Source organism: Biomphalaria glabrata, chromosome 3 (genome assembly GCF_947242115.1).
Source record: "Biomphalaria glabrata chromosome 3, xgBioGlab47.1, whole genome shotgun sequence".
Lineage (NCBI taxonomy): Eukaryota > Metazoa > Mollusca > Gastropoda > Planorbidae > Biomphalaria > Biomphalaria glabrata.
Genome location: NC_074713.1, coordinates 16,529,446 through 16,553,689, shown reverse-complemented (window position 1 = coordinate 16,553,689; position 24,244 = coordinate 16,529,446). Strand labels below are relative to the sequence as shown.

General features: G+C 41.0%; 1 protein-coding gene across 1 annotated transcript in view; it reads left to right on the top strand.

Moving 5' to 3' along the window:
* The first annotated feature begins 5,731 nt into the window (after positions 1-5,731).
* The window catches only part of LOC106050268 (collagen alpha-1(XII) chain-like), a 36,959-nt gene continuing 18,446 nt past the window's right edge, over positions 5,732-24,244 (top strand). The window contains exon 1 of the mRNA XM_056023678.1: positions 5,732-5,877. Coding sequence (XP_055879653.1) covers positions 5,784-5,877 — 94 coding nt within the window. The 5' untranslated portion in view covers positions 5,732-5,783. The remainder of the gene's footprint in view (positions 5,878-24,244) is intronic.

The window sequence follows — 24,244 nt, the reverse complement described above, 5'->3', positions numbered from 1 at the left end:
GTAACATGGAGAACTTACAATGGTTGTTGCAACGGTTATCTTTTCACACATTTTTAGCAGCAGGTAATTGAGTGTGTTAGTTATCGCCGTTAATTCTGCATCAAAGCTACATGCCTCGAGGCCGCATGTGCCTGACAGCTTGTCTGGTTCGTGGTCTGGGTAACAGATATAGGCCCCATACCCAGCTCTTACGGGGTCCTTCATGACCGACCCGTCTGTGTAACAGTAAATGGCGTTGGCCGGGTAGGTCTTTAGTGTGTCCATTGCCATTTTTCTTAGTAGGTCCGGGGGTGTGTGTCGTTTTGTGGCCCCCTCCAACCCATGTATAGTGAAATTTATGGGAGGGATGGGCAGTCTCCTCCAGGGCGGGCACGTGCTTATCCGTCGGATTGGGACCCGATCAGTGGAGAGGCCAGCTTGAGCACTCAAATTTGACGCGCAGTGCATAAATGATGTCCGTTTTATCCTGTTTTTTACTCTCCACTTAGTGACTAATGTATGGGTCGGTAGCCCTGGTTCTCCCCTTTTGTAGCGTTCCAGGGCCGTTAGCACGGCGCGATCTCTCCTCAGGCTGAGAGGAGCCACGTTGGACATGGTTTCTGCATCGGAAGTTGGGCTCGTTCTATAGGTGCCGCAAATGAATCTGAGAGCCTGGGCCTGTACACGGTCGAGTGATTCGAGGGCCGTCTTGCTTGCGTACACCTGCACGGGCAGGCTGTACTCGATTTGGGAACTGACAGCCCCTGTGTACAGTGTGCGGATCATGTCAGCTCGGGCGCCCCACATGGTACTGGCTAGCTATCTGAGTAACCCTAACTTCGCCGAGGTCTTCCGTTCAGCATCCTGGATGTGCAAGTGCATTGAGAGCTTCCTATCTAGGGTGACTCCTAGATATTTTGGCGTGTTTTCACGTTGGAGTCGCAGCCCACCGAGTTGGAGCTCGAATGGGGCCCAAGAATGTCGATCCCTAGGCTGAACAGGCTCCAGGTCGTTTTGGCAACGTTTATCTGAATCTGCCATTTTGAACAATACGAGGAGATGGTATGGAGGTCGGCTTGTAATGCTGCCTGTAGTTGGTCAGCTTTCATTGAGACCTAACAATGGTATAGTAACATGGAGACCAAACAATGGTACAGTAGCATGGAGAACTTACAATGGTACAGTAGCATGGAGACCAAACAATGGTACAGTAACATGGAGAACTTACAATGGTACAGTAACATGGAGACCAAACAATGGTACAGTAACATGGAGAACTTACAATGGTACAGTAACATGGAGACCAAACAATGGTACAGTAGCATGGAGAACTTACAATGGTATAGTAACATGGAGACCAAACAATGGTACAGTAGCATGGAGAACTTACAATGGTACAGTAACATGGAGACCAAACAATGGTACAGTAACATGGAGACCAAACAATGGTACAGTAACATGGAGACCTAACAATGGTACAGTAACATGGAGACCAAACAATGGTACAGTAACATGGAGACCAAACAATGGTACAGTAACATGGTGACCAAACAATGGTACAGTAACATGGAGACCAAACAATGGTACAGTAACATGGTGACCAAACAATGGTACAGTAACATGGAGACCAAACAATGGTACAGTAACATGGAGACCAAACAATGGTACAGTAACATGGTGACCAAACAATGGTACAGTAACATGGAGACCAAACAATGGTACAGTAACATGGAGACCAAACAATGGTACAGTAACATGGAGACCAAACAATGGTAACCTCTTAGAATGTTACAGTCGCATTGAGATATTTCATTAACACCGAGACCTTCACATGTTAAAGTAACTTGATACCCGTAAGCTTGTTACAGTTATATTGAGATTTAAGTATGTTATATCAACATGTAGACCGTAACACAATGTCAGAAACCATAATACCATAAGCATGTTACAGTAACTTGGAGAGCTTATAATGTTATGATAACATGGAATCGTAACGTAACATAAAGACACGTTACGGCTGACCCAACAAAGACGCAAACAAACAAACCACTCACTTCTTAATCCCTCAAATTCCAGAGGCGCATTATTATTTAGTGGAACAGTTAAAATTACAATGAGCCAAGCCCTCATTCCCAACCATGAACTTTTTAGGACGCCCCAAAAGTAAAGCACATTTTTAAACAAAGCCAACCCTTCTTTGAATCACCCGTTGCATCCTAGCATAAAATATTTTGTCAGTCATAGATTTAGGTATCATATAGAATCTCTATTCTCAACAAACAGTATATAGATCTCGCTCCTTAGGGTCCATACATTTCAAACTGTAGTAAGTTTCTCCATACAGATGTTTAGTGCTCTTTGTAAACATACATTTGATAATCACACTGATTCAAGAATAATCCTTTACATTCACACTGACAATTATCTAGATTTAGAGGAGAATAAGATTTATATCTAGATCTGAAATAAACATAAATTTAAAAAAAAGGAACCAAAGAAAGTTGCGCATCGAAAAAGTTTGTTAGTAGGTGCTGAAAGTGGAAGGACTTTTGTACTTGCAATGTTTCAATGTCGGCTTTTTAAAAAAAAATGTGAGGCGGGTGTTTCGAAAAAAAGAAGGTGTTTGGTTAATTTAACCGCTGTGATTTTGAACATGAAAAAAGTTTAGTTGTTCTAGGATAAAGTTAAGTAAAATTTTCGCATCAACTCTGTGTGGTAAAAAGTTTGTACACGTAATTTCTCCCACACACATTCTCTGATAAAGTTGAAATTTAGCACACTTATTTCATGTACCTGACAAAACAAGAATCAATTAATTGGTAATTAATTAATTTTACATGACAGACGTGATGGTATAAGGTGAGTTAGTTCCCTTTATACTTTAAGTAGAGAATAAGGTCGTAGCTTAGACTTTGAGACTAAATAAAGATAACTTTAAAGCTTTTTTTTTTCATGAGCTATTCGCAAGCACAGTGGTTAGTGTTTCGGCTTGAGGAGGATGCTTTGAATTCAAGTCGTACACATTTTTTTTTGTACTAAATGCATTTTAAAAGCGACCACGATCATGGTAAAATTTACCCACACACCCCTTTTTATCTCCCTTCCCCTCCCTTTCCCTTCCCGTACCCAACTGGTCCAGACGAGTGAGAGGATCACAGGGTATTGAGAGAGCTAACAGCGTAAAATTGCGAAAAAGAAATTGGTAAAAATTTTTATAATGACACAAATTTATTATTGTTACACTTATCTTAAGAAATACAGACGTTACTTTAAATAAAAAGAAGATTACGTCCTACGAGTGTTCCTAGGTAAATGGTTTATGTTAATCAGAAATAGTAGTGGACCTAAGACTGTTCCTTGAGGTACACCTGAGTTTGTTATTTCTATTGATATAGAGCCATTAATTATTACAGTTTGTTCCCTCGCTATCAAAAATCAATGCCAAAATATTTTAATTTTTAAAGCAAACCATGCAGGTGAACTTTGTCTAAAGCCTTAGAAAAAAACCAATAAGATCGCATCTATTTGTTCACTATCATCTAAACCTTTTGAAAAATCATCAATTAGTCCTATTAGTTGTGTTTCACATTTCTATATTTCCTAAAGCAATGTAGGTATGGAGTAAGGACATTACGTTTGTTTAAGTCACTCTAAACTTAAAACATTATTGTGGGAAATAGGGAAATTAAGCAAAAAGTATTAAAACTATATCAAGCAGAACTCATTCACTTCTAAATCTTCGTAGAGTCTATATTCCATATGAAAACCAGAAATTAACTAGGGGATGCATGTATTGAACTGGAAAGATCACAAAAAAAGCAGACTAGAAAGAAGTTGACTGTCACAGTTAGTAGCTGGAATTACAGAGGACCAACTGGGATCACGATGTCTGAAAAGTATAGCACCCGTTAACAACTATATTTTCGAATAACATTCACGTTCAAACATTTTCATCTTTTTAGCTGACTATATCTAATTAGTAAAAGTCAAGTAAAGTAAAGTTCCCCTTCCACACCTTGCGAACTATAGCGCAGATGATATTAAGGTCATTGTTTCTTTGGCCAACGGTTAACGAGCAGGGTGTCATGTGGCCAGCACTACGACCAACCGCCCTTACATTTCCCAAACTAACGTCAAGTACCAATTAGAGTTGGGTGGACTCGGGGGCACCCTAAAAATCCCGAATTTTAATATCCCAGTCTTCACAGAGATTTGAACCCAGGACCCGGAAGCTAAGCGCTTAACCAGTGAGCTACCGCTTTCCATATCTTATTAACAAAGCAGAATAATTCTTATCTGTACAGAAAAGTTACTGTAAAGTTCTAATTAAATTAGAAATTATAGACACAATCGTTAAGCTACTAGTAGTCGTTTTAAGTGTTGCTTTACGTTCGTAACTCCTAATGGACCAACATTCTACTGTTTATTAATTTAAGAAATCGGGTTGTTCAAATTGCAAGCTTTTAATGTTATTATGTAGAAACTACGCTAACGGCTTAGATCATCTGTGTGATCCACTTCTATTGTGGAAGGGAGGATTACTGTACTAAATAATCTTGACGTGTACTCAATATTAGGTGAAAAAATGGTTGTAGTTAATTGAATACAATAAGAACACAGAAATTCTAGGAAAATGATTTTCAGATAAGAAATGAAAACTTCCAGGTCGCTGTGGAGATTGTAGTCACTAGAATAGACACGAAATGAATTGGACTATATTTTCTGTTTAGTCTTAATAGTTCCGGACATTCCTTCCTAAATTAAGACTATGACACCCAAGTCCAAAGTTCCTGGAGAGAAACTGAAAACGTCGAGGTTTCTAACAACACACCGACACCAAAACCGCATAACCAAGACACACATCAACCCTTCTAGTTCCCATCAGCAGTAATTGGGACTGTTTAGTTCATAGAGACCTCGTATATGGCATGGAAGAAAGTTCTTCATCTCTTGTTTGTCTGTGAATTCTTGTGTTCTTTCTACTTTCTGACATCTTGCATTTGATATATATGTATACGTGGTGCCTCATAGACTCCATACAGGACGAGTGGCTCTGAAGGTAGATCTCCCTGTGGACACTCCTAGAAAACATGCAACTCCGTTTCTTCAGACTCCAAACAGTGTCGGCAACCCATCAAATTATACAGGTAGGGGCAGTAGATTATGTTCTAATAATCTTTTCATTGTTTAGAAATGTAATTTTCAATATTCATTAAACCCTCATCATTGGAGTTACTCCAGTGGAATCTTTTAACAAGGTAGAGTAACAATTCTTCAATAGCAAAAACTTCATTGTTTGATAAACAGAGTACTTATTTTTGAGTATAATTAAGAATCGAATAAGAACATTTAAATGTAAGTTGAAAAACTGAGATGAAATTTAAAAGCAAATCTTATTATGTCATCTTTTCCAAACTTTTTTTTCAATCTCAGACACATTTAAATTATTATTCAAGGCCAATATGACGGTTCTCAATTTACACAATGACATTCAGAATTAACTTTATCAATGTCCACGCATTTATAAACATAGATCTAATTGCTAAGTATTCTGATGATGCTACACATCTACTAGTGTAAGGCCTGTTGAACTGATTCACACACACACACTCTAATAGATTCATACTCATATACAAGGAGCTGCTACTCCTTATCAACTAACCAACACACTGCTCAGACAAGATGTTTTTAGATGTAGGTCTGACCTGTACTATTTTCTTCTGCTGTCAACGCGATCTATTGATAAGGAATTTTTGCGAAAAAGAAATGTCTATAAATGTTGTTTATCTCCGAGACTTCTTCCAATGACGTTAGAACAGCGAGACAAGATGGCTAGGTCGTTTCAACATCAAGCTGTATTCTTTTTACTCCTCAGCGCTGTGCTGGTCAACTTTGCAGGTAACTTTACAATCGTTTACTATGATTGTCTATCGCAGAATGAAGAATTTAATGGTTACTTTCTGAGAGATAGGTTTTGACTGTCAGATTGTGATTTTAACTTGAGCATATTCACGTGAAGCGTAAGGCAGTAAATTACTCCATGAAAAGTGCCGGACTCTTCTAACTGCCCTACGAGAGCCTAATTGTTTTAATTAAGCTGCTAGTCTTTGGTCTTAAAGTGTACACTTCATGGATATAGCCATTTCTTTTTTTCCCGTAACGTCTGTATTTTATAAGATATATTGTAAATATTTCGTGAGTTATTATAGAGGCAGCTTGTGATATAAAAAAAAAATCATTTGACTTTATCTGGACAGATGAAAAATATTGAAAAATAGCAGCTTCAAAAAATCAAATGTATTTGTTCTATTAAATGTGTTGGTAGGGCCGCCTTAGTTAATTGTAGGTCCTAGGGCCTAGACGATGTGAAAAAAAAAATAAGGCCAAAAAATACGCAATTAATTAAAATCGTTCCTGTATCTAAATCAACAAATAAGTTAAATTCATAGAGTGCCGAAAACATAAATGTGATTTATGGATGATTCATGATCGCCAGACAAGATATAACGTTTCTGAATTTCACTAAAAGGAAGAAACATTGGACATATACAGTCTAACAAGTAGATCTAAACATTGGTCTTCTTAGAGTCTTCTAACATATAAAGTCTAACAAGTAGATCTAAACATTGGTCTTCTTAGAGTCTTCTAACATATACAGTCTAACAAGTAGATCTAAACATTGGTCTTCTTAGAGTCTTCTAACATATGCCGTCTAACAAGTAGATCTAAACATTGGTCTTCTTAGAGTCTTCTAACATATGCCGTCTAACAAGTAGATCTAAACATTGGTCTTCTTAGAGTCTTCTAACATATGCCGTCTAACAAGTAGATCTAAACATTGGTCTTCTTAGAGTCTTCTAACATATGCCGTCTAACAAGTAGATCTAAACATTGGTCTTCTTAGAGTCTTCTAACATATGCCGTCTAACAAGTAGATCTAAACATTGGTCTTCTTAGAGTCTTCTAACATATGCCGTCTAACAGGTAGATCTAAACATTGGTCTTCTTAGAGTCTTCTAACATATACAGTCTAACAAGTAGATCTAAACATTGGTCTTCTTAGAGTCTTCTAACATATACAGTCTAACAAGTAGATCTAAACATTGGTCTTCTTAGAGTCTTCTAACATATACAGTCTAACTAGTATATCTAAACATTGGTCTTCTTAGAGTCTTCTAACATATGCCGTCTAACAAGTAGATCTAAACATTGGTCTTCTTAGAGTCTTCTAACATATACCGTCTAACAAGTAGATCTAAACATTGGTCTTCTTAGAGTCTTCTAACATATACAGTCTAACAAGTAGATCTAAACATTGGTCTTCTTAGAGTCTTCTAACATATACAGTCTAACAAGTAGATCTAAACATTGGTCTTCTTAGAGTCTTCTAACATATGCCGTCTAACAAGTAGATCTAAACATTGGTCTTCTTAGAGTCTTCTAACATATGCCGTCTAACAAGTAGATCTAAACATTGGTCTTCTTAGAGTCTTCTAACATATACAGTCTAACAAGTAGATCTCAACATTGGTCTTCTTAGAGTCTTCTAACATATACAGTCTAACAAGTAGATCTAAACATTGGTCTTCTTAGAGTCTTCTAACATATACAGTCTAACAAGTAGATCTAAACATTGGTCTTCTTAGAGTCTTCTAACATATACAGTCTAACAAGTAGATCTAAACATTGGTCTTCTTAGAGTCTTCTAACATATACCGTCTAACAAGTAGATCTAAACATTGGTCTTCTTAGAGTCTTCTAACATATACAGTCTAACAAGTAGATCTAAACATTGGTCTTCTTAGAGTCTTCTAACATATACAGTCTAACTAGTAGATCTAAACATTGGTCTTCTTAGAGTCTTCTAACATATGCCGTCTAACAAGTAGATCTAAACATTGGTCTTCTTAGAGTCTTCTAACATATACAGTCTAACAAGTAGATCTAAACATTGGTCTTCTTAGAGTCTTCTAACATATACAGTCTAACAAGTAGATCTAAACATTGGTCTTCTTAGAGTCTTCTAACATATACAGTCTAACAAGTAGATCTAAACATTGGTCTTCTTAGAGTCTTCTAACATATGCCGTCTAACAAGTAGATCTAAACATTGGTCTTCTTAGAGTCTTCTAACATATACAGTCTAACAAGTAGATCTAAACATTGGTCTTCTTAGAGTCTTCTAACATATACAGTCTAACAAGTAGATCTAAACATTGGTCTTCTTAGAGTCTTCTAACATATGCCGTCTAACAAGTAGATCTAAACATTGGTCTTCTTAGAGTCTTCTAACATATACAGTCTAACAAGTAGATCTAAACATTGGTCTTCTTAGAGTCTTCTAACATATGCCGTCTAACAAGTAGATCTAAACATTGGTCTTTTTAGAGTCTTCTAACATATACCGTCTAACAAGTAGATCTAAACATTGGTCTTCTTAGAGTCTTCTAACATATACAGTCTAACAAGTAGATCTAAACATTGGTCTTCTTAGAGTCTTCTAACATATGCCGTCTAACAAGTAGATCTAAACATTGGTCTTCTTAGAGTCTTCTAACATATACAGTCTAACAAGTAGATCTAAACATTGGTCTTCTTAGAGTCTTCTAACATATGCCGTCTAACAAGTAGATCTAAACATTGGTCTTTTTAGAGTCTTCTAACATATACCGTCTAACAAGTAGATCTAAACATTGGTCTTCTTAGAGTCTTCTAACATATACAGTCTAACAAGTAGATCTAAACATTGGTCTTCTTAGAGTCTTCTAACATATACCGTCTAACAAGTAGATCTAAACATTGGTCTTCTTAGAGTCTTCTAACATATACAGTCTAACAAGTAGATCTAAACATTGGTCTTCTTAGAGTCTTCTAACATATACAGTCTAACAAGTAGATCTAAACATTGGTCTTCTTAGAGTCTTCTAACATATACCGTCTAACAAGTAGATCTAAACATTGGTCTTCTTAGAGTCTTCTAACATATGCCGTCTAACAAGTAGATCTAAACATTGGTCTTCTTAGAGTCTTCTAACATATACAGTCTAACAAGTAGATCTAAACATTGGTCTTCTTAGAGTCTTCTAACATATACAGTCTAACAAGTAGATCTAAACATTGGTCTTCTTAGAGTCTTCTAACATATACAGTCTAACAAGTAGATCTAAACATTGGTCTTCTTAGAGTCTTCTAACATATACAGTCTAACAAGTAGATCTAAACATTGGTCTTCTTAGAGTCTTCTAACATATGCCGTCTAACAAGTAGATCTAAACATTGGTCTTCTTAGAGTCTTCTAACATATGCCGTCTAACAAGTAGATCTAAACATTGGTCTTCTTAGAGTCTTCTAACATATGCCGTCTAACAAGTAGATCTAAACATTGGTCTTCTTAGAGTCTTCTAACATATACCGTCTAACAAGTAGATCTAAACATTTGCGATTAAACCTTGAATCATAGGTAGGAGGTACAGACTTAGAACTCTGAGCTAGGCTAGTATATAAAGAGCCACTGAGGTCTGCTATATTTGATCTGAGCTAGGCTAGTATATAAAGAGCCACTGAGGTCTGCTATATTTGATCTGAGCTAGTCTATAAAGAGCCACTGAGGTCTGCGCTATATTTGAGATTTGATCCATGTTTCACAATTGTTTGTCCAGATTTTTTTTTTAGTTTTGTGCGAGGTCCCCACCAATCGAAGGCGGCGCCTAGTTCGTCACATGAAAAGTAACTGACGATGCTCTGCAGATCATTTTCAGAGGAGGCATTTAGAGCAAAGTCGTCGTGATATTACTGCTGATTTAGTTTTTGGTTTTGCTTTGAGCCGCCTCGGGTTGAATTGGCGACCATCAAATCTATACGTCATACTTATTACTTTATTATCTCTATTTGTGAACGCATCTGTCAGCAGAGCAGAGATCATGATACTGAACAGCGTAGGTGTTAGGACACAGCCTTGTTTTACCCCGATTGATACTTTGAAGTGCTCTGATGGTTCTCCACTCTTCTGAACACGAACCTTCATGCCCTCATGAAATAGTCTCAAAATGGTTTTGAATTTTTGTAGACATCCATACTATCAACATTGGAAACATCCGAGAATGTTTGAATGCGCCCAAGTCGCCTAATTAACAAGTAAATAGTTGAGACTATTTCAGAGCTAGAAATGAAGACTAATACTTGATTGAGTTAAAACAAAAAAATTGTCTCAAGTTTTTATGGCCCACATTTGTTTTTCGACTACTTCGTTCTTATCTGAAAATCTTAGAATGTTCTTTCAACATGACACATGCTTATCTAGGTCAGTGCTTCTCAAGGATCAGGAATGTTACTTAGGTTGCGATGACATTTGTGCGTGTTTTAAGATCTCTAGTACAATTCTAGAGGCGCCATGGGTGATAAAAACATTTAATGTTGCCACGGCTGTACTTGTTCCCTAGTCACATGAAAACTAAAATGATCAAAGATTATGTTCAGCTTCAAAGATGCAACTCTACAATTAACTTTACATCAGAGGGTACTTGGTGCAAAATGCAGACAGTGCTGCTAAATCTGGGAGACTCATACAAAATTTTAATATTAAAACATGTTTTCCTGGGATCACACACACTCAAAACTCGAGGACCTGTTTGTAGCCTGTCTGAACATGGCTAGTGGGAAGATTATTTTCTTTTTGCTGTAGATTGTAGACAAATAGATTTATAGTAACATTGAAAGTCCTTACCAGTGTCTCCACTGGCGGCTGAAAGACCTAATAGGCCATTAATGAGCTTGCTTATAGGGAAGTCTAGATCTAAATTCTTAGTTATTACAATTGAAGTGACAAGCAAATATGTAAAAAAAAAATCCTTTGAAAACATAAATATGTTTATATAAGGAAAAGAACCCCGCACTTAAAACTATATATCCTAATAATGTTGAAGTTATTTCCCTAATTCGGCATTAAACAAATTAGTAAATTATCAATAATCAATAAACTAATTAGTTATTTCTTAAAATTGATTAATGTTTTGTTAGTTACAAGAAATAATTGTTTCAAGTTTTGACATCACCATAGGATGAGTGAGGGAGAAATTAGGTGTTAAAATACCAACGTAACTAATGAGGGATCACTTTAAAGGGAGGTTGATAAACGTATGGTCAGTAGTTTTTGGACGCCTCCAAGCGAAAGTACGGCGGAATAAATCGCTCCGCGCGCCTACAAAATTTAGTGGCAAACAAGCAGTGTCTCTCCCAACTCTTCCATATGAATCTGAGACATGAATACTATACAGAAAGCATCTAAGACCACCTGAATGCTTTAACCAAAGATGTCTGCACTCCATCATGACATACATTGACAAGGCTAAGCTACTGATAGCAATGTTTTTGCGAAAGATTGTATGGGGTGTATAGAGGGACTGCTTATAGTTCGACAGCTACGTTGTATGGGGTGTATAGAGGGACAGCTTATAGTTCGACAGCTATGTTGTATGGGGTGTATAGAGGCACTGCTTATAGTTCGACAGCTACGTTGTATGGGGTGTATAGAGGCACTGCTTATAGTTCGACAGCTACGTTGTATGGGGTGTATAGAGGCACTGCTTATAGTTCGACAGCTACGTTGTATGGGGTGTATAGAGAGACTGCTTATAGTTCGACAGCTACGTTGTATGGGGTGTATAGAGGCACTGCTTATAGTTCGACAGCTACGTTGTATGAGGTGTATAGAGGCACTGCTTATAGTTCGACAGCTACGTTGTATGGGGTGTATAGAGGCACTGCTTATAGTTCGACAGCTACGTTGTATGGGGTGTATAGAGGCACTGCTTATAGTTCGACAGCTACGTTGTATGGGGTGTATAGAGGCACTGCTTATAGTTCGACAGCTACGTTGTATGGGGTGTATAGAGGCACTGCTTATAGTTCGACAGCTACGTTGTATGGGGTGTATAGAGGCACTGCTTATAGTTCGACAGCTACGTTGTATGGGGTGTATAGAGGCACTGCTTATAGTTCGACAGCTACGTTGTATGGGGTGTATAGAGGCACTGCTTATAGTTCGACAGCTATATTGTATGGGGTGTATAGAGGGACTGCTTATAGTTCGACAGCTATGTTGTATGGGGTGTATAGAGGGACTGCTTATAGTTCGACAGCTACGTTGTATGGGGTGTATAGAGGCACTGCTTATAGTTCGACAGCTACGTTGTATGGGGTGTATAGAGGCACTGCTTATAGTTCGACAGCTACGTTGTATGGGGTGTATAGAGGCACTGGTTATAGTTCGACAGCTACGTTGTATGAGGTGTATAGAGAGACTGCTTATAGTTCGACAGCTATGTTGTATGGGGTGTATAGAGGCACTGCTTATAGTTCGACAGCTACGTTGTATGGGGTGTATAGAGGCACTGCTTATAGTTCGACAGCTACGTTGTATGGGGTGTATAGAGGCACTGCTTATAGTTCGACAGCTACGTTGTATGGGGTGTATAGAGGCACTGCTTATAGTTCGACAGCTACGTTGTATGGGGTGTATAGAGGCACTGCTTATAGTTCGACAGCTACGTTGTATGGGGTGTATAGAGGCACTGCTTATAGTTCGACAGCTACGTTGTATGGGGTGTATAGAGGCACTGCTTATAGTTCGACAGCTACGTTGTATGAGGTGTATAGAGGCACTGCTTATAGTTCGACAGCTACGTTGTATGAGGTGTATAGAGAGACTGCTTATAGTTCGACAGCTACGTTGTATGAGGTGTATAGAGGCACTGCTTATAGTTCGACAGCTACGTTGTATGGGGTGTATAGAGGCACTGCTTATAGTTCGACAGCTACGTTGTATGGGGTGTATAGAGGCACTGGTTATAGTTCGACAGCTACGTTGTATGGGGTGTATAGAGGCACTGCTTATAGTTCGACAGCTACGTTGTATGAGGTGTATAGAGAGACTGCTTATAGTTCGACAGCTACGTTGTATGAGGTGTATAGAGGCACTGCTTATAGTTCGACAGCTACGTTGTATGAGGTGTATAGAGAGACTGCTTATAGTTCGACAGCTACGTTGTATGGGGTGTATAGAGGCACTGCTTATAGTTCGACAGCTACGTTGTATGAGGTGTATAGAGAGACTGCTTATAGTTCGACAGCTACGTTGTATGGGGCGTATAGAGGCACTGCTTATAGTTCGACAGCTATGTTGTATGGGGTGTATAGAGGCACTGCTTATAGTTCGACAGCTACGTTGTATGAGGTGTATAGAGGCACTGCTTATAGTTCGACAGCTACGTTGTATGGGGTGTATAGAGGCACTGCTTATAGTTCGACAGCTACGTTGTATGGGGTGTATAGAGGCACTGGTTATAGTTCGACAGCTACGTTGTATGGGGTGTATAGAGGCACTGCTTATAGTTCGACAGCTACGTTGTATGAGGTGTATAGAGAGACTGCTTATAGTTCGACAGCTACGTTGTATGAGGTGTATAGAGGCACTGCTTATAGTTCGACAGCTACGTTGTATGGGGTGTATAGAGGCACTGCTTATAGTTCGACAGCTACGTTGTATGGGGTGTATAGAGGCACTGCTTATAGTTCGACAGCTACGTTGTATGGGGTGTATAGAGGCACTGCTTATAGTTCGACAGCTACGTTGTATGGGGTGTATAGAGGCACTGCTTATAGTTCGACAGCTATGTTGTATGGGGTGTATAGAGGCACTGCTTATAGTTCGACAGCTACGTTGTATGAGGTGTATAGAGAGACTGCTTATAGTTCGACAGCTACGTTGTATGAGGTGTATAGAGGCACTGCTTATAGTTCGACAGCTACGTTGTATGAGGTGTATAGAGAGACTGCTTATAGTTCGACAGCTACGTTGTATGAGGTGTATAGAGGGACTGCTTATAGTTCGACAGCTACGTTGTATGAGGTGTATAGAGGCACTGCTTATAGTTCGACAGCTACGTTGTATGGGGTGTAAAGAGGGACTGCTTATAGTTCGACAGCTACGTTGTATGGGGTGTATAGAGACACTGCTTATAGTTCGACAGCTACGTTGTATGAGGTGTATAGAGAGACTGCTTATAGTTCGACAGCTACGTTGTATGGGGTGTATAGAGGCACTGCTTATAGTTCGACAGCTATGTTGTATGGGGTGTATAGAGGGACTGGTTATAGTTCGACAGCTACGTTGTATGAGGTGTATAGAGGCACTGCTTATAGTTCGACAGCTACGTTGTATGGGGTGTAAAGAGGGACTGCTTATAGTTCGACAGCTACGTTGTATGGGGTGTATAGAGAGACTGCTTATAGTTCGACAGCTACGTTGTATGAGGTGTATAGAGAGACTGCTTATAGTTCGACAGCTACGTTGTATGGGGTGTATAGAGGCACTGCTTATAGTTCGACAGCTATGTTGTATGGGGTGTATAGAGGGACTGGTTATAGTTCGACAGCTACGTTGTATGGGGTGTATAGAGGCACTGCTTATAGTTCGACAGCTACGTTGTATGGGGTGTATAGAGGCACTGCTTATAGTTCGACAGCTACGTTGTATGGGGTGTATAGAGAGACTGCTTATAGTTCGACAGCTATGTTGTATGGGGTGTATAGAGGCACTGCTCATAGTTCGACAGCTACGTTGTATGGGGTGTATAGAGAGACTGCTTATAGTTCGACAGCTACGTTGTATGGGGTGTATAGAGGCACTGCTTATAGTTCGACAGCTATGTTGTATGAGGTGTATAGAGGCACTGCTTATAGTTCGACAGCTACGTTGTATGAGGTGTATAGAGAGACTGCTTATAGTTCGACAGCTACGTTGTATGAGGTGTATAGAGGGACTGCTTATAGTTCGACAGCTACGTTGTATGGGGTGTATAGAGGCACTGCTTATAGTTCGACAGCTACGTTGTATGGGGTGTATAGAGGCACTGCTTATAGTTCGACAGCTACGTTGTATGAGGTGTATAGAGAGACTGCTTATAGTTCGACAGCTACGTTGTATGGGGTGTATAGAGGCACTGCTTATAGTTCGACAGCTACGTTGTATGGGGTGTATAGAGGCACTGCTTATAGTTCGACAGCTACGTTGTATGGGGCGTATAGAGAGACTGCTTATAGTTCGACAGCTACGTTGTATGGGGTGTATAGAGAGACTGCTTATAGTTCGACAGCTACGTTGTATGGGGTGTATAGAGAGACTGCTTATAGTTCGACAGCTACGTTGTATGGGGTGTATAGAGAGACTGCTTATAGTTCGACAGCTACGTTGTATGGGGTGTATAGAGAGACTGCTTATAGTTCGACAGCTATGTTGTATGGGGTGTATAGAGAGACTGCTTATAGTTCGACAGCTACGTTGTATGGGGTGTATAGAGAGACTGCTTATAGTTCGACAGCTACGTTGTATGGGGTGTATAGAGGCACTGCTTATAGTTCGACAGCTACGTTGTATGGGGTGTATAGAGAGACTGCTTATAGTTCGACAGCTACGTTGTATGGGGTGTATAGAGGCACTGCTTATAGTTCGACAGCTATGTTGTATGGGGTGTATAGAGGCACTGCTTATAGTTCGACAGCTATGTTGTATGAGGTGTATAGAGGGACTGCTTATAGTTCGACAGCTACGTTGTATGGGGTGTATAGAGGGACTGCTTATAGTTCGACAGCTACGTTGTATGGGGTGTATAGAGAGACTGCTTATAGTTCGACAGCTACGTTGTATGGGGTGTATAGAGGCACTGCTTATAGTTCGACAGCTACGTTGTATGGGGTGTATAGAGGCACTGCTTATAGTTCGACAGCTATGTTGTATTGGGTGTATAGAGGCACTGCTTATAGTTCGACAGCTATGTTGTATGGGGTGTATAGAGGCACTGCTTATAGTTCGACAGCTACGTTGTATGGGGTGTATAGAGAGACTGCTTATAGTTCGACAGCTACGTTGTATGGTGTGTATAGAGAGACTGCTTATAGTTCGACAGCTACGTTGTATGGGGTGTATAGAGAGACTGTTTATAGTTCGACAGCTATGTTGTATGGGGTGTATAGAGGGACTGCTTATAGTTCGACAGCTACGTTGTATGAGGTGTATAGAGAGACTGCTTATAGTTCGACAGCTACGTTGTATGTGGTGTATAGAGAGACTGCTTATAGTTCGACAGCTATGTTGTATGGGGTGTATAGAGGCACTGCTTATAGTTCGACAGCTATGTTGTATGGGGTGTATAGAGAGACTGCTTATAGTTCGACAGCTACGTTGTATGGGGTGTATAGAGGCACTGCTTATAGTTCGACAGCTACGTTGTATGGGGTGTATAGAGGCACTGCTTATAGTTCGACAGCTACGTTGTATGGGGTGTATAGAGGCACTGCTTATAGTTCGACAGCTACGTTGTATGGGGTGTATAGAGGCACTGCTTATAGTTCGACAGCTACGTTGTATGAGGTGTATAGAGAGACTGCTTATAGTTCGACAGCTACGTTGTATGGGGTGTATAGAGGCACTGCTTATAGTTCGACAGCTACGTTGTATGGGGTGTATAGAGGCACTGCTTATAGTTCGACAGCTACGTTGTATGGGGCGTATAGAGAGACTGCTTATAGTTCGACAGCTACGTTGTATGGGGTGTATAGAGAGACTGCTTATAGTTCGACAGCTACGTTGTATGGGGTGTATAGAGGCACTGCTTATAGTTCGACAGCTACGTTGTATGGGGCGTATAGAGAGACTGCTTATAGTTCGACAGCTACGTTGTATGGGGTGTATAGAGAGACTGCTTATAGTTCGACAGCTATGTTGTATGGGGTGTATAGAGAGACTGCTTATAGTTCGACAGCTACGTTGTATGGGGTGTATAGAGAGACTGCTTATAGTTCGACAGCTACGTTGTATGGGGTGTATAGAGGCACTGCTTATAGTTCGACAGCTACGTTGTATGGGGTGTATAGAGAGACTGCTTATAGTTCGACAGCTACGTTGTATGGGGTGTATAGAGGCACTGCTTATAGTTCGACAGCTACGTTGTATGGGGTGTATAGAGGCACTGCTTATAGTTTGACAGCTATGTTGTATGGGGTGTATAGAGAGACTGCTTATAGTTCGACAGCTACGTTGTATGGGGTGTATAGAGAGACTGCTTATAGTTCGACAGCTACGTTGTATGGGGTGTATAGAGGCACTGCTTATAGTTCGACAGCTATGTTGTATGGGGCGTATAGAGGGACTGCTTATAGTTCGACAGCTATGTTGTATGGGGTGTATAGAGGCACTGCTTATAGTTCGACAGCTACGTTGTATGGGGAGTATAGAGGCACTGCTTATAGTTCGACAGCTACGTTGTATGGGGTGTATAGAGGCACTGCTTATAGTTCGACAGCTACGTTGTATGGGGTGTATAGAGGCACTGCTTATAGTTCGACAGCTACGTTGTATGGGGTGTATAGAGGGACTGCTTATAGTTCGACAGCTACGTTGTATGAGGTGTATAGAGGCACTGCTTATAGTTCGACAGCTACGTTGTATGAGGTGTATAGAGGCACTGCTTATAGTTCGACAGCTACGTTGTATGAGGTGTATAGAGAGACTGCTTATAGTTCGACAGCTACGTTGTATGGGGTGTATAGAGGCACTGCTTATAGTTCGACAGCTACGTTGTATGAGGTGTATAGAGAGACTGCTTATAGTTCGACAGCTACGTTGTATGGGGCGTATAGAGGCACTGCTTATAGTTCGACAGCTATGTTGTATGGGGTGTATAGAGGCACTGCTTATAGTTCGACAGCTACGTTGTATGAGGTGTATAGAGGCACTGCTTATAGTTCGACAGCTACGTTGTATGGGGTGTATAGAGGCACTGCTTATAGTTCGACAGCTACGTTGTATGGGGTGTATAGAGGCACTGGTTATAGTTCGACAGCTACGTTGTATGGGGTGTATAGAGGCACTGCTTATAGTTCGGCAGCTACGTTGTATGAGGTGTATAGAGGCACTGCTTATAGTTCGACAGCTACGTTGTATGGGGTGTAAAGAGGGACTGCTTATAGTTCGACAGCTACGTTGTATGGGGTGTATAGAGAGACTGCTTATAGTTCGACAGCTACGTTGTATGAGGTGTATAGAGAGACTGCTTATAGTTCGACAGCTACGTTGTATGGGGTGTATAGAGAGACTGCTTATAGTTCGACAGCTACGTTGTATGGGGCGTATAGAGGCACTGCTTATAGTTCGACAGCTATGTTGTATGGGGTGTATAGAGGCACTGCTTATAGTTCGACAGCTACGTTGTATGAGGTGTATAGAGGCACTGCTTATAGTTCGACAGCTATGTTGTATGGGGTGTATAGAGGGACTGCTTATAGTTCGACAGCTATGTTGTATGGGGTGTATAGAGGCACTGCTTATAGTTCGACAGCTATGTTGTATGGGGTGTATAGAGGGACTGCTTATAGTTCGACAGCTACGTTGTATGAGGTGTATAGAGAGACTGCTTATAGTTCGACAGCTACGTTGTATGGGGTGTATAGAGAGACTGCTTATAGTTCGACAGCTATGTTGTATGGGGTGTATAGAGGCACTGCTTATAGTTCGACAGCTATGTTGTATGGGGTGTATAGAGAGACTGCTTATAGTTCGACAGCTACGTTGTATGGGGTGTATAGAGGCACTGCTTATAGTTCGACAGCTACGTTGTATGGGGTGTATAGAGGCACTGCTTATAGTTCGACAGCTATGTTGTATGGGGTGTATAGAGGCACTGCTTATAGTTCGACAGCTACGTTGTATGGGGTGTATAGAGGCACTGCTTATAGTTCGACAGCTACGTTGTATGGGGTGTATAGAGGCACTGCTTATAGTTCGACAGCTACGTTGTATGGGGTGTATAGAGAGACTGCTTATAGTTCGACAGCTACGTTGTATGGGGTGTATAGAGGGACTGCTTATAGTTCGACAGCTACGTTGTATGGGGTGTATAGAGGCACTGCTTATAGTTCGACAGCTACGTTGTATGGGGTGTATAGAGGCACTGCTTATAGTTCGACAGCTACGTTGTATGGGGTGTATAGAGGGACTGCTTATAGTTCGACAGCTACGTTGTATGGGGTGTATAGAGGCACTGGTTATAGTTCGACAGCTACGTTGTATGAGGTGTATAGAGGGACTGCTTATAGTTCGACAGCTACGTTGTATGGGGTGTATAGAGGCACTGCTCATAGTTCGACAGCTACGTTGTATGGGGTGTATAGAGGCACTGCTTATAGTTCGACAGCTACGTTGTATGAGGTGTATAGAGGCACTGCTTATAGTTCGACAGCTACGTTGTATGGGGTGTATAGAGAGACTGCTTATAGTTCGACAGCTACGTTGTATGGGGTGTATAGAGGCACTGCTTATAGTTCGACAGCTACGTTGTATGGGGTGTATAGAGGGACTGCTTATAGTTCGACAGCTACGTTGTATGGGGTGTATAGAGAGACTGCTTATAGTTCGACAGCTACGTTGTATGGGGTGTATAGAGGCACTGCTTATAGTTCGACAGCTATGTTGTATGGGGTGTATAGAGGCACTGCTTATAGTTCGACAGCTACGTTGTATGGGGTGTATAGAGGCACTGCTTATAGTTTGACAGCTACGTTGTATGGGGTGTATAGAGGCACTGCTTATAGTTCGACAGCTACGTTGTATGGGGTGTATAGAGAGACTGCTTATAGTTCGACAGCTTTGTTGTATGGGGTGTATAGAGAGACTGCTTATAGTTCGACAGCTACGTTGTATGGGGTGTATAGAGAGACTGCTTATAGTTCGACAGCTATGTTGTATGGGGTGTATAGAGAGACTGCTTATAGTTCGACAGCTATGTTGTATGGGGTGTATAGAGAGACTGCTTATAGTTCGACAGCTACGTTGTATGGGGTGTATAGAGGCACTGCTTATAGTTCGACAGCTACGTTGTATGGGGTGTATAGAGGCACTGCTTATAGTTCGACAGCTACGTTGTATGGGGTGTATAGAGGCACTGCTTATAGTTCGACAGCTACGTTGTATGGGGTGTATAGAGAGACTGCTTATAGTTCGACAGCTACGTTGTATGGGGTGTATAGAGGCACTGCTTATAGTTCGACAGCTACGTTGTATGGGGTGTATAGAGGCACTGCTTATAGTTCGACAGCTACGTTGTATGGGGTGTATAGAGAGACTGCTTATAGTTCGACAGCTACGTTGTATGGGGTGTATAGAGAGACTGCTTATAGTTCGACAGCTACGTTGTATGGGGTGTATAGAGAGACTGCTTATAGTTCGACAGCTATGTTGTATGGGGTGTATAGAGAGACTGCTTATAGTTCGACAGCTATGTTGTATGGGGTGTATAGAGAGACTGCTTATAGTTCGACAGCTACGTTGTATGGGGTGTATAGAGGCACTGCTTATAGTTCGACAGCTACGTTGTATGGGGTGTATAGAGGCACTGCTTATAGTTCGACAGCTATGTTGTATGGGGTGTATAGAGGCACTGCTTATAGTTTGACAGCTACGTTGTATGGGGTGTATAGAGGCACTGCTTATAGTTCGACAGCTACGTTGTATGGGGTGTATAGAGGCACTGCTTATAGTTCGATAGCTACGTTGTATGGGGTGTATAGAGGCACTGCTTATAGTTCGACAGCTACGTTGTATGGGGTGTATAGAGGCACTGCTTATAGTTCGACAGCTACGTTGTATGGGGTGTATAGAGGCACTGCTTATAGTTCGACAGCTACGTTGTATGGGGTGTATAGAGAGACTGCTTATAGTTCGACAGCTATGTTGTATGGGGTGTATAGAGAGACTGCTTATAGTTCGACAGCTACGTTGTATGAGGTGTATAGAGAGACTGCTTATAGTTCGACAGCTATGTTGTATGGGGTGTATAGAGGCACTGCTTATAGTTCGACAGCTACGTTGTATGGGGTGTATAGAGGCACTGCTTATAGTTCGACAGCTACGTTGTATGGGGTGTATAGAGGCACTGCTTATAGTTCGACAGCTACGTTGTATGGGGTGTATAGAGAGACTGCTTATAGTTCGACAGCTATGTTGTATGGGGTGTATAGAGGCACTGCTTATAGTTCGACAGCTATGTTGTATGAGGTGTATAGAGGGACTGCTTATAGTTCGACAGCTACGTTGTATGGGGTGTATAGAGGGACTGCTTATAGTTCGACAGCTACGTTGTATGGGGTGTATAGAGAGACTGCTTATAGTTCGACAGCTACGTTGTATGGGGTGTATAGAGGCACTGCTTATAGTTCGACAGCTACGTTGTATGGGGTGTATAGAGGCACTGCTTATAGTTCGACAGCTATGTTGTATTGGGTGTATAGAGGCACTGCTTATAGTTCGACAGCTATGTTGTATGGGGTGTATAGAGGCACTGCTTATAGTTCGACAGCTACGTTGTATGGGGTGTATAGAGAGACTGCTTATAGTTCGACAGCTACGTTGTATGGTGTGTATAGAGAGACTGCTTATAGTTCGACAGCTACGTTGTATGGGGTGTATAGAGAGACTGTTTATAGTTCGACAGCTATGTTGTATGGGGTGTATAGAGGGACTGCTTATAGTTCGACAGCTACGTTGTATGAGGTGTATAGAGAGACTGCTTATAGTTCGACAGCTACGTTGTATGTGGTGTATAGAGAGACTGCTTATAGTTCGACAGCTATGTTGTATGGGGTGTATAGAGGCACTGCTTATAGTTCGACAGCTATGTTGTATGGGGTGTATAGAGAGACTGCTTATAGTTCGACAGCTACGTTGTATGGGGTGTATAGAGGCACTGCTTATAGTTCGACAGCTACGTTGTATGGGGTGTATAGAGGCACTGCTTATAGTTCGACAGCTACGTTGTATGGGGTGTATAGAGGCACTGCTTATAGTTCGACAGCTACGTTGTATGGGGTGTATAGAGGCACTGCTTATAGTTCGACAGCTACGTTGTATGAGGTGTATAGAGAGACTGCTTATAGTTCGACAGCTACGTTGTATGGGGTGTATAGAGGCACTGCTTATAGTTCGACAGCTACGTTGTATGGGGTGTATAGAGGCACTGCTTATAGTTCGACAGCTACGTTGTATGGGGCGTATAGAGAGACTGCTTATAGTTCGACAGCTACGTTGTATGGGGTGTATAGAGGCACTGCTTATAGTTCGACAGCTACGTTGTATGGGGTGTATAGAGGCACTGCTTATAGTTCGACAGCTACGTTGTATGGGGTGTATAGAGGCACTGCTTATAGTTCGACAGCTACGTTGTATGGGGTGTATAGAGGCACTGCTTATAGTTCGACAGCTACGTTGTATGGGGTGTATAGAGGCACTGCTTATAGTTCGACAGCTACGTTGTATGGGGTGTATAGAGGCACTGCTTATAGTTCGACAGCTACGTTGTATGGGGTGTATAGAGGCACTGCTTATAGTTCGACAGCTACGTTGTATGGGGCGTATAGAGGGACTGCTTATAGTTCGACAGCTACGTTGTATGGGGTGTATAGAGAGACTGCTTATAGTTCGACAGCTACGTTGTATGGGGTGTATAGAGGGACTGCTTATAGTTCGACAGCTACGTTGTATGGGGTGTATAGAGAGACTGCTTATAGTTCGACAGCTATGTTGTATGGGGTGTATAGAGGCACTGCTTATAGTTCGACAGCTACGTTGTATGGGGTGTATAGAGAGACTGCTTATAGTTTGACAGCTATGTTGTATGGGGTGTATAGAGGCACTGCTTATAGTTCGACAGCTACGTTGTATGGGGTGTATAGAGGGACTGTTTATAGTTCGACAGCTACGTTGTATGGGGTGTATAGAGGCACTGCTTATAGTTCGACAGCTACGTTGTATGAGGTGTATAGAGGCACTGTTTATAGTTCGACAGCTATGTTGTATGGGGTGTATAGAGGCACTGCTTATAGTTCGACAGCTACGTTGTATGGGGTGTATAGAGAGACTGCTTATAGTTCGACAGCTACGTTGTATGGGGTGTATAGAGGCACTGCTTATAGTTCGACAGCTACGTTGTATGGGGTGTATAGAGGGACTGCTTATAGTTCGACAGCTACGTTGTATGGGGTGTATAGAGGGACTGCTTATAGTTCGACAGCTACGTTGTATGGGGTGTATAGAGGCACTGCTTATAGTTCGACAGCTACGTTGTATGGGGTGTATAGAGGCACTGCTTATAGTTCGACAGCTATGTTGTATGGGGTGTATAGAGGCACTGCTTATAGTTCGACAGCTACGTTGTATGAGGTGTATAGAGAGACTGCTTATAGTTCGACAGCTACGTTGTATGGGGTGTATAGAGGCACTGCTTATAGTTCGACAGCTACGTTGTATGGGGTGTATAGAGGGACTGCTTATAGTTCGACAGCTACGTTGTATGGGGTGTATAGAGGCACTGCTTATAGTTCGACAGCTACGTTGTATGGGGTGTATAGAGGCACTGCTTATAGTTCGACAGCTACGTTGTATGGGGTGTATAGAGAGACTGCTTATAGTTCGACAACTATGCTGTATGGGGACGACCATCTGCCAAAGACAATCTTTTTTTTTTGTTGAACTGAAAAGTCGTTGGCGTAACAGAAGTCCCCACTCCCCCAGCTCAAGCGTCAACTTAGAAGAGGGCAAATCAACACAAGGCCTTTTCCGAACGAGACAGCTGGAGATTTCTTGCAAAGGCCGCGGTATACAGACGCAGAAGGCAAAAAAAAAATCTAAATAGACCACTACCTGACAATGGTTATGTCTGTGTTCGAAGTGGCTAAATAGGTAGCTGAGGGTGCTAAGCCATGTAAAATTCCTCACTAATTTTCGTACTCGAAGAGTATGTTTGTGTGTGTTAAAACATCAATGCACTAATGTTACAACAAAAGATAGATAATATTTATTTGTAGAAAGAGGTTTTTTTTTATGAAAAAAAAAACAGTTTGGTTAAATAATTTTTAAAATAGTTCAGAAGTCAACAAGTTGTTTTGCATCTTAACTTTGCAAACCACAAAAGCGAGGAAATCAGATTTTCAATAGCTCTTCTTTTTTTTTTAATTAAAGCTTGATAGACGGATATACAGACTACACAAAACTAATAGCGGCTTTCCCATTACAAGGGTTGCTAAAAAAGATTTTCTATTTATTTTGCAATGATCAAACAGAGGCACAGAACTTCGTACCAATATTACAGTAGTGTTTATATTCTAAAGCACTAGACAAAATGGCGGACAAAACAGATGATTTCCAAAAATTTTTCGATGA